Consider the following 14,643-nt stretch of genomic DNA (forward strand, 5'->3'; position numbering starts at 1 on the left):
GAAATAGAGCCAGCACAGGCTTTGCCAACTCCTTTCGATGAGCTTTAAGGTCCTTCCAAACCCAACCAGGTGTGATTCGTACCATGCTTCCCTCTCCAAATGCACTCCCCTCCCTGGTTCACTCTTTCCCAGGCTGTTTTCTAGCTTCCATTAGTTTCCAGCAGTGACAATCAACCTTTGAAAAGTTGGAGAACACTCACACGGCCCTGGGCACCCGTGCCCGGCCGTGTCCCCCGGCAGAGCGGTGACAACGCTGTTCCATCACGGAATTGGTGGCGTTTGGTGCCTGCTCCCAGGAATCCTCCGCCGGCTGCGGGGACCGGGGCCGGGATCGGCTCCATCCGTACCGGGATTGGGATTGGGATCGGGATGGGGATGTCGGCCGGGACGGGGACTTGGATCAGGACCGGGATTGGGACTGGGATCGGAAGAGGGACTGGGCCCTCCTGAACCGCACTGGGGACGGGCTCACCCATCACCGCTCCTGTCCGTACCGGGACAGGGACAGGAATTAGGGACAAGGGATCGGGATCGCAGCGGGGCGCGGCTCCAGCCCATTCTGACACCGCCCTCTAATTTGCATGTCACCGCCCAGCGGTGTCGCCGCCGCTGCTCGGGCTCCGCCCCTGCCTTGGCCCCGCCCCCCGACCGGACGCTGAGGCGGTGCTGCCGCGGCCGAGCCCCGCCCCTCCCCGCCGGGCCCCGCCCCCTGGCGGGGCGCTGGCGGCCCGGCCGCGCAGCCCGCGGTGCCCGGCGCGCCCCGGGAGCAGCAGCGCTGGGGCCGCTCCGCGCCGCTCCGCCCGAGCGCACCATGGGCGCGGAGCGCAGGGCGGCGGCGCCGGCTCCCCGCGGCTGCGCCTGCGGCGGCGGCGGCAGCTGGCGGCTCTTCCTCGGCTTCTTCGCGCTGTCGCTGGCGCTGCACGTCCTGACCCTGGGCTGTTACCTGGAGCTGCGCTCCGAGCTCCGCCGCGACCGCGGCCCGCAGCCCGCGGCCCCGCCGCGCCGGGACGGGACGGCGGCAGCGGCCGGAGCCCCGGCCGGGGGCCGCCCGCAGCGCGCGGCCGAGGGCGCGGAGCGGCGCCAGCAGGTGGGTCCGGCCGGGAGCGCGGGGACCGCGGGGGCTCCGCGCTGCTCGGGGCCATCCCACGGCTCCATCCCCGCGCTCGGGGGCCGCGCCCCGGGGCGTTTCGGAACGGCCCCTCGGGGGAGTTCGGTGAAAAAAGGGGGGAAAGCCCCAGCTCGCGTTGCGGGGGTGAAGTGCGGGGGGAGCTCGTCTGGGCTGGGGGTGATGGGCTGCGGGGCCGCCTGTGTTCCACCTGCTGCTCGCAGTTTCCCTGTCGCGACAGACCCGCCGTGTGTCCCGACAACCCAGCCTTGGCCGGGGGCAGCGGCTCTGCCCTGGCCCTTACGGGGTGCCCCCGGGCGCGGGGTGCTGCTGCCGGGGAGGCCCGCACAGCTCGGCCCCGCACCCGCCGTGCGCTCTGGGTCCCGGTCCCGCACGGCCTCCGCTCGCTCCCCTCCTTCCTCCTGCGCTGTGTTCCTGATTGCACTCCTCTCCCAGCCCAGGTGCATCATCTTTTGGGTGATGGCTCGGTGTCCCCCCGCAGCAGCTGCTCAGCCTGTGCAGGACAGGTGGGCAGCAGCCTCCCGGTTGTCCCCGCCGGTGTCTCCAGCCCTTGGGGGGGTCGCCTGTCCCGAGAGCCTCTGGGAGAGCCGGAGCGGAGCTGGGGCCTCCGCTCGCAAACTTAGCTCATTTTTTCCAGGCACGAAACCTCGCTGCGGGCAGGATAAGCTGGAGGAAGGAGTTTCCTCCCCTCCGAGCCTCCGGAGCGGATGGCCCGCTCCCCCAAGGTGCCGGGTGGCTTTGCTGCGGAGTCGCAGCGGGGTTTCGGGGGAGATGCCAAGCCCTGCCTCGGCACCCCGGCGGTCCTCGCCTTGCTGGTTATCAGTGCGTGGGGGGAAGGACAAAAATAGCTTTGATAAAGCGGCGAGTTTGGAACTCTTCCTCCCACTTGGCAGCGGGAGCCGTTCCGCCGCGCCGGCCTCGGCTGCCCCCGGGAAAGCCGGGCTTGCGCTTCCTTCGCTGCCTGGGTCCCGCAGCTTCCCATAATAAATCCAAGTCCGGCGTTGAAGCGGAGGGAAGCCGAGCTCCCGGGTCATCGCTCTGCCCTCGCTGCCTCTCCAGCAGTGTCAACACAGAGCGAGCCGGAGCGGTTTGATGTCGTGCTGGGATTCCTGGGTTGCCTTGGAATAGCGCGCGGCTGGAGTGCCTTTCGTGTTATCGTGCTGGATCTGTTTAGTCTTTCGAGCTCTTCTTTCCAGCGAGCGTATAATGAAATACCAGGGCAAATACTTGAGGCATTCATAAATTACAGCGTTAGATAATTTGTCTCTGGATGCGGACGGAGCTCCGAGCGTCGCTCTCTGCAGCTGACGGACTCCAGATAAGGTAACGCTAATTATTTATTTCTTTATTCTACATCTGGCCTGTCAGGCTTGAGATGAAATACTCTTTGGGGCACATTGAAGCAGTTGGGTTGCAGAGAAAGGTTGCTGGTAGTAGGGACATTGGGAAGGAAGTCTGATCGTCCCGAGCAGCTCCGGTTGGGAATGGCTGCTGTGACTGCGTGTGATTAATGGGATTTGTAGTGGTGCTGCTCACCCATTTTTTGCTGATTTTTCTGCTTTGCAGCTAAAAACAAGCACTTTGGGTGTCCTGGGGTGCTGTGAGTGAATCCCTTTAGTGATTATAGCAGTGGAATGAGGGGTTTGCAAACAGCTTTATTTAGAAAGTTATTGTCCAGGTTTGGGGTACGTGTGGGGTTCCCAGCAGCCCTTCCAAGCTGTGCTGCTGATAAACCCAAAGTGTGATCCCATACATGTGATGCTTGCATAAATTGGGCTGAAATTACTAAATAATTAATTCAAGTTGACATTTCTCTCCTGAGGACCGTGGTCAGAGTTCATTTGGGGGGCACCAGTGACCAGAGTGCTGTGCACCCTCAAATGTCCTTCAGCTGCTCAGTGAAGAGGTCTCCTCAGTGAAGAGGCCAAGTGCTGTGTGGGTTGAGATTGTACAAACTGATTTAAACCCCAAATATACTCCCCTTTCTGACCCTTTTTCCTTTATTTTTAAATAATTTTATTTCCCCTCCCCTTCCTGACCTGAGGCAGGACGAAGAGGAGCATGGGGGGAAGGACGGGGAGCGATGGTCAGCGCTGAGATTTTGGCCCAAACCTCACCTGGCCTCGTGCCAGAAATGACCTCATGACAGGAGTGAGATTTGGCAGCTCGATAACGCCCTGCTTCCATATCTCACAGGGTATCCAAATATGTAACTCATTTGGGATGGAAGGGCAGATTTTCATGGCAGAGGTTGAGGCATTGTAGTTCCACATCTTTGTCCCAGAGCCCGCCGGGTGTTGCATCACCACGCTGGCTGCGAGATGAGGAGTTTGTTAGAGCTGCTTTAATTCATTGACTCTTCAGTGCCTCGGAGGTGTGAGAGAGGGTTTGGGGAGTGGTGGAGCCTTGGCTCCACCAATAAAATCTGAATAATCCCTCTGGATGGGTGTGCTGTGGGATGGCAGAGGGATTGTGTCAGGCTTGTAGAGATCCACATCAAGACACTGTGTCCCTTTAGAGGATTTTGTGCCTAAATTAAATAGTATTTTGCTGTCAAAAAATCATCCTTGCAATATTTGAGTTGTGCAGAGCATCATTCCCGTGCTTTTTCTCCAACCAAATCCGTGTGCTGCCACATTTCTGCCAAAACTTTCCTTTTGGCCAATGCTGGGTGAAATGTGTGCCCTGAGAATGTCCCAAGATGGGGATAAAAACTTCCAGAGCCTGGGAATGGGATCAAAAGCCATCGTTTTTGTCAAACTAATTGTGGAGGCGCTTGCAGCTGGTGGGGGGAGGGAGGGGAGGTGCTGAGTCATCCAAAAAAATGTGCTGAGCAGCAATTTGCTGACTGGCATTTCACCTTCCTGGTGCCAAGGTGTCTGATCTCAGTCTCCACTTCTCACCTTTTTAACAAGGGATGTTCCCACTTTGGAGCACTGCCCACATCGGTATTCCTGATCCTTGCTTTCAAGGAGTACTTTGGGCTGGAAGGGACCTTAATGCTCACTTAGTGCCACCCCTGCCATGGGCAGGGAGACCTTCCACTAGCCCAGGTTGCTCCAAGCCCTGTCCAACCTGGCCTTGGACACTTCCAGGGATCCAGGGGCAGCCACAGCTTCTCTGGGCACCCTGTGCCAGGGCCTCCCCACCCTCACAGGGAAGAATGTCTTCCTTTCTTTTCCCTCACCAGTGTGTGAAATTGAAGTTATTTTTCCCTTTTTTTTTTGTTAATCCTGGCTCCAGAGTAAGAGGCAGCTCTTGGTGTGGCTGGCACAAAGGCTGTAAAGGTGTGGAAGCCGCTCCAGAGGCTTCTCCCACCCTGAGCATACCTGTGGCTCATCCATGCATCTTCATCCCCGTGTCTGGCTCCTGCATCCCAGCTGAAACCTGCCCAACGTGCTGAAAGCTTTGAGCAGAGCTGTTGGAAATACTTCTCCAGCCTCCTCTGAAAGCAGCCTCAGCATGGCTCCTGTGGTCTCTGACCTTTCAATCCCTGCTCAGGGCCTGTGTGTTGGGATTTCATGGCTCTGCTCCCGACTTAGGGAAAGGCTGGGTGTGTGCCCAGGGAAGATGGTGATTAGGGATGTGCTCTCACAGTGGGTTTTCCCTCAAATTTCACTTTGTGGTGCTGCTTGTAGCTGGAAGAAGCTCTCAAAGGGCAATAAAGGGAGCCTGCAGAGCTCTGTGGCAAATGTCAGGCTCTGGTTACCTTCATTCACAACTCAAATTCTCGTATCCCTGCTTCTGTGCCTATGAATATTCCATGCACAATCTGGCCTGAATCCAGAACTGCTCCTGTTGAGATGCTGCAGAGTGGCAGGAGCCTGGCAGTGGCTGTGGGATGTGTTGCATCCTTTGGGAAATTAAATACAGTGTGAGCTTTCCCCAAGGGCGGGAGGTGCATCCCTGCAGGTGCTGTGGGGTGAACTCCTGTGTGAGGAGAAACCTTTGGCTGGGTAGGAGCAGCCTGGCTGGTCTTTGGGAACTGTGCAATCACAGAAGGGTTTGGGATGGAAGGGACCTCTCAAGGCCATCGTGTCCGATCTCTCTGCCACAGGCAGGGACACCTTCAACTCCATGAGGACCTTCCCAAAGTCCTTATTCCCAGATTTATGGTGCTGCAAGGGTGCCTTTCCTTCTGCCCCTCCAGCCTCCTCCATTGCTGAACTGGGGTTTCGTTTTCTCTTTTCTGCTCGTACCATGAAGGAGAAAAACTGTGACTGTGTGTGAGGACCAGGATGTTTTATCAGCATTAACTGAGTTCCTTGATGGAGAATATTGTTGCCAGAGTAAGTGTTTGACTGACCCGTGACCAAATTGCAGGGTTTTTCCACAATTTTTCGATGAATTCCCTGGCAAATCCTTTGACTCGGGTTTTTAACAACATTCAGTGGCATTCCAAAGTTATCTTCCCCTTAACCCCAGAGTAAATTGTGCCATATCAACCCCATATTATTTTAACCTTTTAACATTATTTTTCTTACCACATAATACCATAAATCTTCCCTGCTCTCCCATACACATGTAGTGTCTTGTAATGCTAATTAAACTGCACACCAGCCTAATTTTGCTCTCAGACTAATCCAATATATTTTTCTTGACTGGAAGCCAAACCCTGAGAGCTTCAGAGCATGCGGAGCTCTCATTCCAGTCTTATTATATGTTAATGGCTTTATATTTTAATATCTTTCAACACTTGGGGAGGATGTTATTTTTAGAGGTGTCTGGCTGCAGAAGGTACAGGTCTGTGAGGGGTTTGGGGGATGTGAAGCGCTGAGTAAACTCCGTGCAGTAAGTGAGAAGCGTGTCCCTGAAGAGGGGTAATTTGTCAGGATCCATTGTGCCCAAGCACATCCCAGGGGGGTTTGATGTGATTTTTACCGTGGTGCAGTGGGAGATTTGGCTGCAGTTTTACCGTGGTTAAGTGGGAGATTTGGCTGCAGTTTTACCGTGGCTAAGTGCCTTTATGGGGCGGTTTCAGTGGTAAGTGCTCTCTCGTTAAACTCTGGGTTTGTGTGCTAATGGTGCCGATGCCAGTCGGGCCTGGATGCTACTACAGCAGGAATAATCACTCCCAGATGGATGTGGATGGAAACCAGCTCTTTCCCTAAGCCCCAGTGAAACTCTGTTATAAGTGCAAAGTCCTAACAATGCAGGACCCTACTGATGGGGTGCCAGCCCTATAACACCTTCCAAATGGGATTGCCAGCATCCTCCTGCCTGGCTGCACCTCCGCTCTGGGGATGGGGCTGAGATGCCCTCCTTGGGGGTGGCTCTTGCCGTGGAATCTCAGAATCCGCTGGATCCCATCAGGGCTGGAGTTCACTGCGTGCTGTGCGGTTGAGTTGTGCGGCCTTGCAGCCGCGGGCAATGCGTGACACGAGGTGGCATTGTGTGGTGAGGGTCTGTGTTCCATGGTGAGAGGGCCCATGTCCATGGGGAGGGTCTGTGTTCCATGGTGAGAGGGCCCGTGTCCATGGGGAGGGTCTGTGTTCCATGGTGTGAAGGCCCATGTCCATGAGGAAGATCTCTGTTCCATGGTGTGAGGGCCCATGTCCATGGGGAGGGTCTGTGTTCCATGGTATGGGGCCCACGTCCATGGTGTGAGGGCCCATGTCCATGGGGATGACCTGTGTTCCATGGTGTGAGGGCCCGTGTCCATGGGGAAGATCTCTGTTCCATGGTGAGAGGGCCCATGTCCATGAGGAAGATCTCTCTTCCATGATGAGAGGGCCCATGTCCATGAGGAAGATCTCTGTTCCATGGTGTGAGGGCCCGTGTCCATGGGGATGGCCTGTGTTCCATGGTGTGGGGCCCACGTCCATGGTGTGAGGGCCCATGTCCGTGGGGAAGATCTCTGTTCCATGGTGAGAGGGCCCATGTCCATGGGGAGGATCTCTCTTCCATGGTGAGAGGGCCCATGTCCATGGGGAGGATCTCTCTTCCATGATGAGAGGGCCCATGTCCATGGGGAGGATCTCTCTTCCATGGTCAGAGGGCCCATGTCCATGGGGAGGATCTCTCTTCCATGATGAGAGGGCCCATGTCCATGGGGAGCATCTCTGTTCCATAGTATGGGGCCCATGTCCATGGGGATGGTCCATGTCCATCGTGTGAGGGTCCATGTCCATGGGGATGGCCTGTGTTCGATGGTGTGAGGGCCCACGTCCGTTGTGTGTGGGTTTATGTCCATGTGGAGGGTCCACATTCCAAGGCTTTGCCGTGGTGGGAGCTGGTGGCTTCGTGGCAGTGGCTGTTGTGTGACGTGGCTTTGCCATGGTGGTCAGGACAGGGGTTGCTTGTGCTGTGTGGGGCTGTGGTCACTGCATGGTGTGGCAGACAGCGGTCACAATGGCTGGAAGCTGCTGGATGCTCCCAGGATGGAGGAGGAGAGGACCAGGGAAGACTTGCCTCCTGCCAGAGCTGCCTCTTGCATGGCCCTTGGGAGCTCAGAGCCCTCCTGGTTCCCGTCCCAGGCAGTGCTGGTGCCCCAGGGGTTAAATCCCATCCCTGTGGGACAGCAGGGTTAAATCCCTGTGTGCCAGGCCATCTGGGTGCTGTCCCTGAGTGCTGCCTTTGTCCTTTAATCCCTCTTTGCAATTCCTGTCACCTCTGGGCTTTCAGCCTCTCCCGAGGCACAAAGGGAGGGGGCAGACAGGGAAGGTCTTCCCTGAGCTGGGCTGGATGACAAATCCACCTGGGAGCAGGTACAGGCTCCGTGGTTGTAAATTATCTGCAGGTGGGAGGCTTGGGGAGATGCTGTGTCAGACCCCAATGTGCTCCTTAATCCCACAATCCCAGCATGGTTTGGGTGGGAAGGGACCTTAAAGCTCATCCCCTTCTATGGGCAGGGACTCCTTCCACTGCCCCATATTGCTCCAGCCTGGTCTTGGACACTTCCAGGGATGGGGCAGCTTCTCAGGGCATCTTCCCAGTTGTCTCTTCTCCCTTTTCCAGTTCTTGTTTTAACTGGATAATTCTGGCATTCCTTCCCAGAGAGTTGAAAAGATCGGAGTTCCCTGTCCAGAAAAAAGAAAATTAAATTCAGATCTTTGAATCTCATTCTTATTTGATAATAATATTTATATTTTCTAATAATAACTAAATCTTTTAATTCTTCCTCATAAATTCTGATCCATGAGGCAGCAGCAGCTTTTCCCGGGTTTCCCAGGGAAGTGTGGGACCAGGGATGTGGGGCAGGCACTAAATGGCCTAAACAGACCTTTGTGATCCTTCCAGTCTTCCCCACGTGCCAGGCTCAGTGAAATTAATCCAGGAAATCATTTTAGAGCAATTATTTCCTTCAACTTTGCAAACAAGTTGCTGAGCTACTGGTTCCCTTAACCAGCTCTTTATTCTAATTTTCCCATGGGATAGGAAAATAGGATAAGGCATTTAAAGCTGGCAGCTGGAACTGTTGCCAACCCAAGAGGATGGAACAGCTTAGACTGAAAAATCAGGGGGTTATTTTAATTTTTTACTGCAGTTGCTGCTGTTCCTGGGGCTGCAAGAAGGCTCTGCCTGGAAAACTTGAATTCTCACGTTTTCCCATAAAACATAACCTCTGACAGAAAAATGGGATCAGACAGGGAATCGCTGGATGTGCAGCTGATGAGGTGCATTTGGAGAGCAGGATGAAGAGAGGAGCTGGGTTTTCTACTGCAGCTGTTTGTATCTTTTGAGTGATAATGAACTCAATGAGTAGTTGACTGCCTTGGGGCTGTGGATGGGCTTGTTGGTGCTTGCTCTGTCTGTCTGGGGTGTTAACTCTTGCCGGGAAGGGGGGAGATCCTATCCAAAGGGGAGGGAAGCCCATCAGGAATTACCTCCACGTGCCCTCGGAGTAAATTCTGGCAGATTTCTAAGGTCAAAAGGGGATTTTTTTTTTTCTAGGGGGGCAGGAGGGCAAAATTTGAAGCTGGTAATTGTCCATTTTAAAGGAATATTAAATCTTCTTTTGAGCAATATCTTTATTGCCAACTTGGGGTTTTCTCCTGTGGTTGACAGGAGTTGTTTTGGCTCAGAGCATGGCTCCTGCAGAGATTCCTGGACTGTGCAGGACTTGATTGTGGACGGCAAGGGGTGATGGGTGTAAACTAAGAAGGTTGATTTAGATTGGATATTGGGAAGGAATTCTTCCCTGTGAAGGTGGTGAGGCCCTGGCACAGGTTCTATGGCTGTTCCATCTCTGGAAGTGTCCAAGGCCGGGTTGGATGGGGCTTGGAGTCACCTGGGATAGTGGAAGGTGTCCCTGCCCATGGCAGGGGTGGCACTGGATGGGCTTTAAGGTCCTTCCCACCCAAACCATTCTGTTCTTCATTCACTGGAAAGGGAATGTGTGCAGGAAAAGTCCTTGAACTGAAGGCTTCAGCTGAGCCTTGGGAGCTCAGCATTAATCCTGGCTCAGCTGAGCTTGGCCTCTATGTCTGGCGAGATGCTGAAACTAAGAGAAAAACTCAACCTTTTGCTGGCAGGGTGGATTTTGCTTAGGAGGTGGGAGAGCCTCCATGCTCAGCACCTGCAGGAATGCTGTCTGGTGTAATCCCTGCATCCTTTGGATGGAATCCAGCACTCTGGTCTCAGTCCAGTGCATCTCCCCTGTGTCCCCAGGGGCTGCTTCATATTTCAGGCTCAGCAGCAGAGGGGCAGGAGAATCTCTGTGCCACTGCCAGGGATGCAGGGAGCCAGCACATTCCCAATAAAAGCAGGATTTGACTTCAAGCAAGGGGCTGGGCAGGTCGTTCACACTCCCCTGCGTGGCTGCAGAGCTTGGATAATTCCGGATGTGCTGTGTCCCTGTCCTGGCTGGGATGGAGCTGCAGGAGCAGCTCTGGGAAGTTGAGGTCTTCAAGTGTTAAATCCCAAGTGCTGCTCCTGCCGGCTCCGCTCCGATCCCGCGTCTGGCGCACGTTTCCAACAACAGCCTGGATTTGCCAAGGAAAATGACGCTGGATGCAGCAAAGAGCTGTCAACTCTTTCCTCCCTATGCTGCCAGGCAGCTTTTCTCCTGCTTTCTGCAATAACTGGGCTGCTGGGAAGCGATACAGAATTTCCCTCCATCCTCACCCCACTCCAGGCAGCAGCACCTCACACAGAGGGCTGTGGGATCCCTCTGCAATCCCATTGCTGAGGGTCAAATTAAACTGAGATTAACTCAAGTTTTTCTCCTCTGGTACCTTAAATGTTGGACCCAGGGGGATTTTGGCTGGACTATTAAAGAATTTGCTCCTAAAAGAGGCTTTCTAAGCCTGGTTATGTGCAGATGGGTTCAGGAGAAGACCCCCAGGGACCCCTGGGCTGGTGTACCCCCCACTCACTGAACATGAGCTTGTCTGATGGGTTCTTCTGACTCAAAACTCTTTTTTCCTCCATCTCTGAATATGCAGAACCCCCGGTTTATAAATGATAATTCTGCTAACAAGGGTCCATGGGGTGCTTGGGGCAGCTACCTTTCAGTCAGATCCCTGTGAAGATCCCATGTGGCTTCAAGCTGGATCAGGTACTGAAGGAGTTAAAAATTCTTGCTGTTGGTGCACACGAACAGAGCCAGGTATCTCCCAGGTGATCCAAGTTTGCTTTCTGAAATCTGGCAAATAGCAAAAATTTTGATGTCTGTGAGCGGCAATCACACCCCGAGGCGATGACGGCTGACAGGGAAGGGCTCCTGACATATTTACCGAACAATTTTCTTATCATGAAGTGCTCAAAAAGCCCAAACCTGGAGAACAATAGCAACAAAAACCCCACTGCAGGGTTTGTCAGCAGATGCAGTTTGGAGATAACAAATGATTTTTGCTTTTTGTTTGACTCCTTGGCATTTAGGGGTTAATTGGAGCGAGGCCAAATGTGGTGAGATAGTGCCTGACTCAGAGTTTTAAAAACACTGGGATTGGAAGGGTTTTAACTTCTAACTTCTGTGAGGCTCTTAGAGGCTGGTGAAGAGGGGGGTTAAAAACAACTAAAGGAAAATGTTTGGCTTGGGCAGTAAAATTGGCTTTGAAAAGGGCAGCGCTTCTTGAGACCCCAAAAGTCATCTCAGCCCAGCTGGGCTTTCCCTTGTGCTGGGGCTGGATTGGTCTGAATTATTATTAAATAGGAATAAATGTTACTGTGAGGGTGTTGTGTCACGTGTTCATCCACCAATCCCTCTGTCCTGGTTGTGTGTGTTTGCAGAATGAAGCAAAACTGCATTTGTGAGAAACAGGAGGACTTTGACACAAAAAATTTGGAATAAAGCTGTAAAGTTGGTCCTGATCCAGCTGCTCCCTTTGATTTCACTCTGATATAGAAAGGCACTGGCCTGAAACTGGTCCAGAGGGTGTCCAGGATGCTCTGTGAACTCTGGCATGAGGAATTCCGAGCAATAAAACTTTGGAAGCGCGGCCTTCAAGGGCTATTGTGGAAGGAAGGGCATAAGAAACATGACACTGGGATTGTGATTCCTGGCAGGAATGCTTTGCAATGGGGAAATTTCAGTTTGGTTTGTGTTGCTTACATGCCTTTCTACTCGCTGAAGGGCAAATGACAGTGTCAGCATTAAATGTGAGGAGCTGACATCTTCCCATGAAATATGCCTGACATCCCCAGAACAGAATTGTTGCTGCTCCAGAAATCCGCCTTCCCTGGATTTTACTTTTGCTCTTATCCCGAAAGAGACCCGACTGAAATGTTCCAGCTGATAAAGAGGTTGGTTGTGGAGGGAACTGTGCTCCAGGGAGAGGTCTGAGAGCAGGAGGAGCCGTGGCTGAGCTGGATGTCCCTGTGTCCCTTTTGGCCCCGGGGCTCTCGTGTCGGGATGTGTCAGCCTGACGGGCGCCTGAGATGGAACAAAACCCAGGGCCATTGCTTGGATGTTTGGGGTTTTTTTAAGGCCACTTCTCTGGGTTTGAAGATCTTGAACTTCTGTGGGGAAAATTTATGGCGGTTTAGAGATGGAATAGATTGGTCATGTTCTCTGTGATGCCCTGTTGGTCCTGTGTCCCCAGCAGCTTCTGTTGTGGTGGCTTTTAGGTTGGTTGGTTCAGCTGGGCTTGGTGTAGCCAGGGCTTCACCCCACAGGGTGAGTGATTTAGGGAGCTCTGTTGGAGAGCCAGTGGAGATGTGTGTGGCAGCTGGAGCTGCAGGAGGATGAGGAGTCACTCAATTTATCTTTACATCCAGTGGACTGTGCTGCTCGTTTCGGAGATCAGGAATTGCTTGTTGGGCTGGGCTGAGTTTGGGCCTCTCGTGGGGTTTTCCAGCAAGATCTGCCAAGGTTGGTGTCCATGCGGAAGAGGAGCATGTCAGGCTGCTCAGGAGGAGCTGATTGCTGCATCTGCAGAAGATCAGCAGGGTCGGGCTTTGTTGGCCAAGAGGTGTTAAGGGACGCCTTGCGTGGAAAGGGATGTCCAGCCCTGGCACAGCAGTGGTGGAGTCCCCATCCCTGTAGCTGGATGTGGCACTTGGGGACATGGTCAGTGATGGCCTTGGCAGTGCTGGGGGACTGGTTGGACTCTGATCTCAGAAGGTTTTTCCAACCTTAATGATTCCGTGATTTTTCTCAGGCTTTCACTGTCATCGCTCAGTGCTGACATGCTCAGATTGGAAGAACTTGGGTTATTTCAAACAGGATCCTTGTTTTCTTCTTTCCCTCTGAAATCTCCACAACAGAACCATTTGCACATAAACAAAACAGAATTTTTGGCCTGCTCTTGGGCACACCTGTGCACTCCCATCACCCACCAGGAAATTGCTGCCCTTAAATGCTGCTCTTAAAATATTTGCCGAGGAATGGTTTGGAAAAGATAAAAATTATTCTTTTGAGGCTTCTCACATGGTCAGTTGTGAATTAAGGCTGCACAAAAAGAGGCTGGTCAAGCAAATGAACTGTTCTTAGAAGCAGTGGGGTGGGTCAAGATGGGACCACCTCCTTCCTGTGGGCAGGAACACCTTCCACTACCCCAAGTTACTCCAGCCTGGCCTTGGACCTTTCCAGAGATGGGGCAACCACAGCTTCTTCCATAAAATCATTGAAAACACTGGGCTGGAGGGGCTCTGTTGAATATAGAATTATTTAATATATAGGATGATTTAATTTCTGTTTCAGTAGCTCTGTTTGCCATAGGGGGCTGGGGTCAGCTGGGGTGAGGGAGGAGGATGGAGGGGATGAGGCAGCGAGTCCCTGCTCCAGCAAGGCAGGATTTCCAGTAGGAGAATGCCCTTGGAAGAGTGTGTGTTTGTGCCCACAGCCATTAAGCTCCATAATCTTGGTGTCTGTATCAACTTACAAATGAAAGCTTGCAGTAATTTGGAGCAGCATTTGAATTGTGAGTGGTAGTGATGATGCTGAGCTTGTCTTTTAATGCTGAGTTTAGAGGCTTTGAGGTTTGGATTAAAAAAAACTTCAATGAAACCACAAAAAAGACATTGGAAGCATAGCTGAACAGGTGGAACAAATTTGTTAAATCTGTTATTGGGAAAACAGCAACTTGCTTTTAAGAAATAAATCAATCTGCAGCTCAGTGTTTCATAATGAGGAGTGGGATAGGAAAATCTAAAAATATCTCCAAATGAGAGCTAATGCTCCGAAGGAACAGATCCAAACTAGAATATAATATTGCCCATTGTGGTGACAATAAGGATTTTAAAGTTCATTGAGATCCTTGCTGGGATGCAGATGGGACTTGAAGAGCCAGCATATTTCCCTTGGCCGGGTCCAGTTTTTATTTGCATAATAACTTATTATATGTATTGCCAGTAGCTCGCAGAGCCCCTGGTCAGGATTGGGAAACCACGATGAGTTCATCCCCCTCTGCCTGCTGAGACAATATATTCCCTAAGAACTGGGAGGGAGGCGTCTCTAGCAACAAAAGCAAGTGATTATGTGTTTGAAGAGGCAGGCAAAAGCTGAGTTTTAACCCTGTGAACCTTTGTGTACCTCGGATTTCTCACCAAGACCCATTTCAGGGGTCTTTGTCCTTTGTCGCCATCCTTCCTCCTGTGTCCTGAGCTTTAGCGGCTGATTTTAATGAAGTCAGGGAGCTTTTCCAGGTGGAAAATGTGTCCTGGGTTTTCAGGAGATGGGGCATCTGTGCTGTGGTCTCTGTTATTGTGGAGCCACGGAATGCTTTGGGTCAAAAGGGGCCTTGATGATCATCCTGTTCCACCCCCTTTTCTGCTTCTTTCCTTAATTCCCTGCGCTGTTCAGACAGCAGAGCCAGCTCTGCTTCCATTTTTCTTGGAAAGCAGTTCCACAGCCTCATCCCTCTCTCAGCAGGTTCTTCCTAGCTTCCCTTGCTCAGCAGAGCCTGGGTGCTCTGTCACACCCAGCCAGGCCAGGCTGGGGCACTGCCATCACCTTCATGCTCCATCGTCCCTTTCTTTTGGGCTCCTGGGCACAGGGGGCTTCTTCCAGTGCTGCTGTGGAGTAGCTGCTCCCAACTAACCAAATCCACATGGACAGCTGCTGCTCAGAGGGGAGTGGGTAATGCATCCATAAAGTTTGGGATTTGTGCCGGAGGGAGCGCAGCCGGTGCATG

At 52.9% G+C, this 14,643-nt stretch overlaps 1 protein-coding gene across 2 annotated transcripts in view; it reads left to right on the forward strand.

The window, feature by feature from the left end:
* The first annotated feature begins 762 nt into the window (after positions 1-762).
* Positions 763-14,643, forward strand: part of EDA (ectodysplasin A) — a 60,205-nt gene continuing 46,324 nt past the window's right edge. For both annotated transcript variants that reach the window (XM_084212989.1, XM_084212990.1), the window contains exon 1: positions 763-1,087. In XM_084212989.1, coding sequence (XP_084069115.1) covers positions 812-1,087 — 276 coding nt within the window. In that variant the 5' untranslated portion in view covers positions 763-811. The remainder of the gene's footprint in view (positions 1,088-14,643) is intronic.

This window comes from Fringilla coelebs (genome assembly GCF_963513975.1).
Source record: "Fringilla coelebs genome assembly, chromosome: 11".
NCBI lineage: Eukaryota > Metazoa > Chordata > Aves > Passeriformes > Fringillidae > Fringilla > Fringilla coelebs.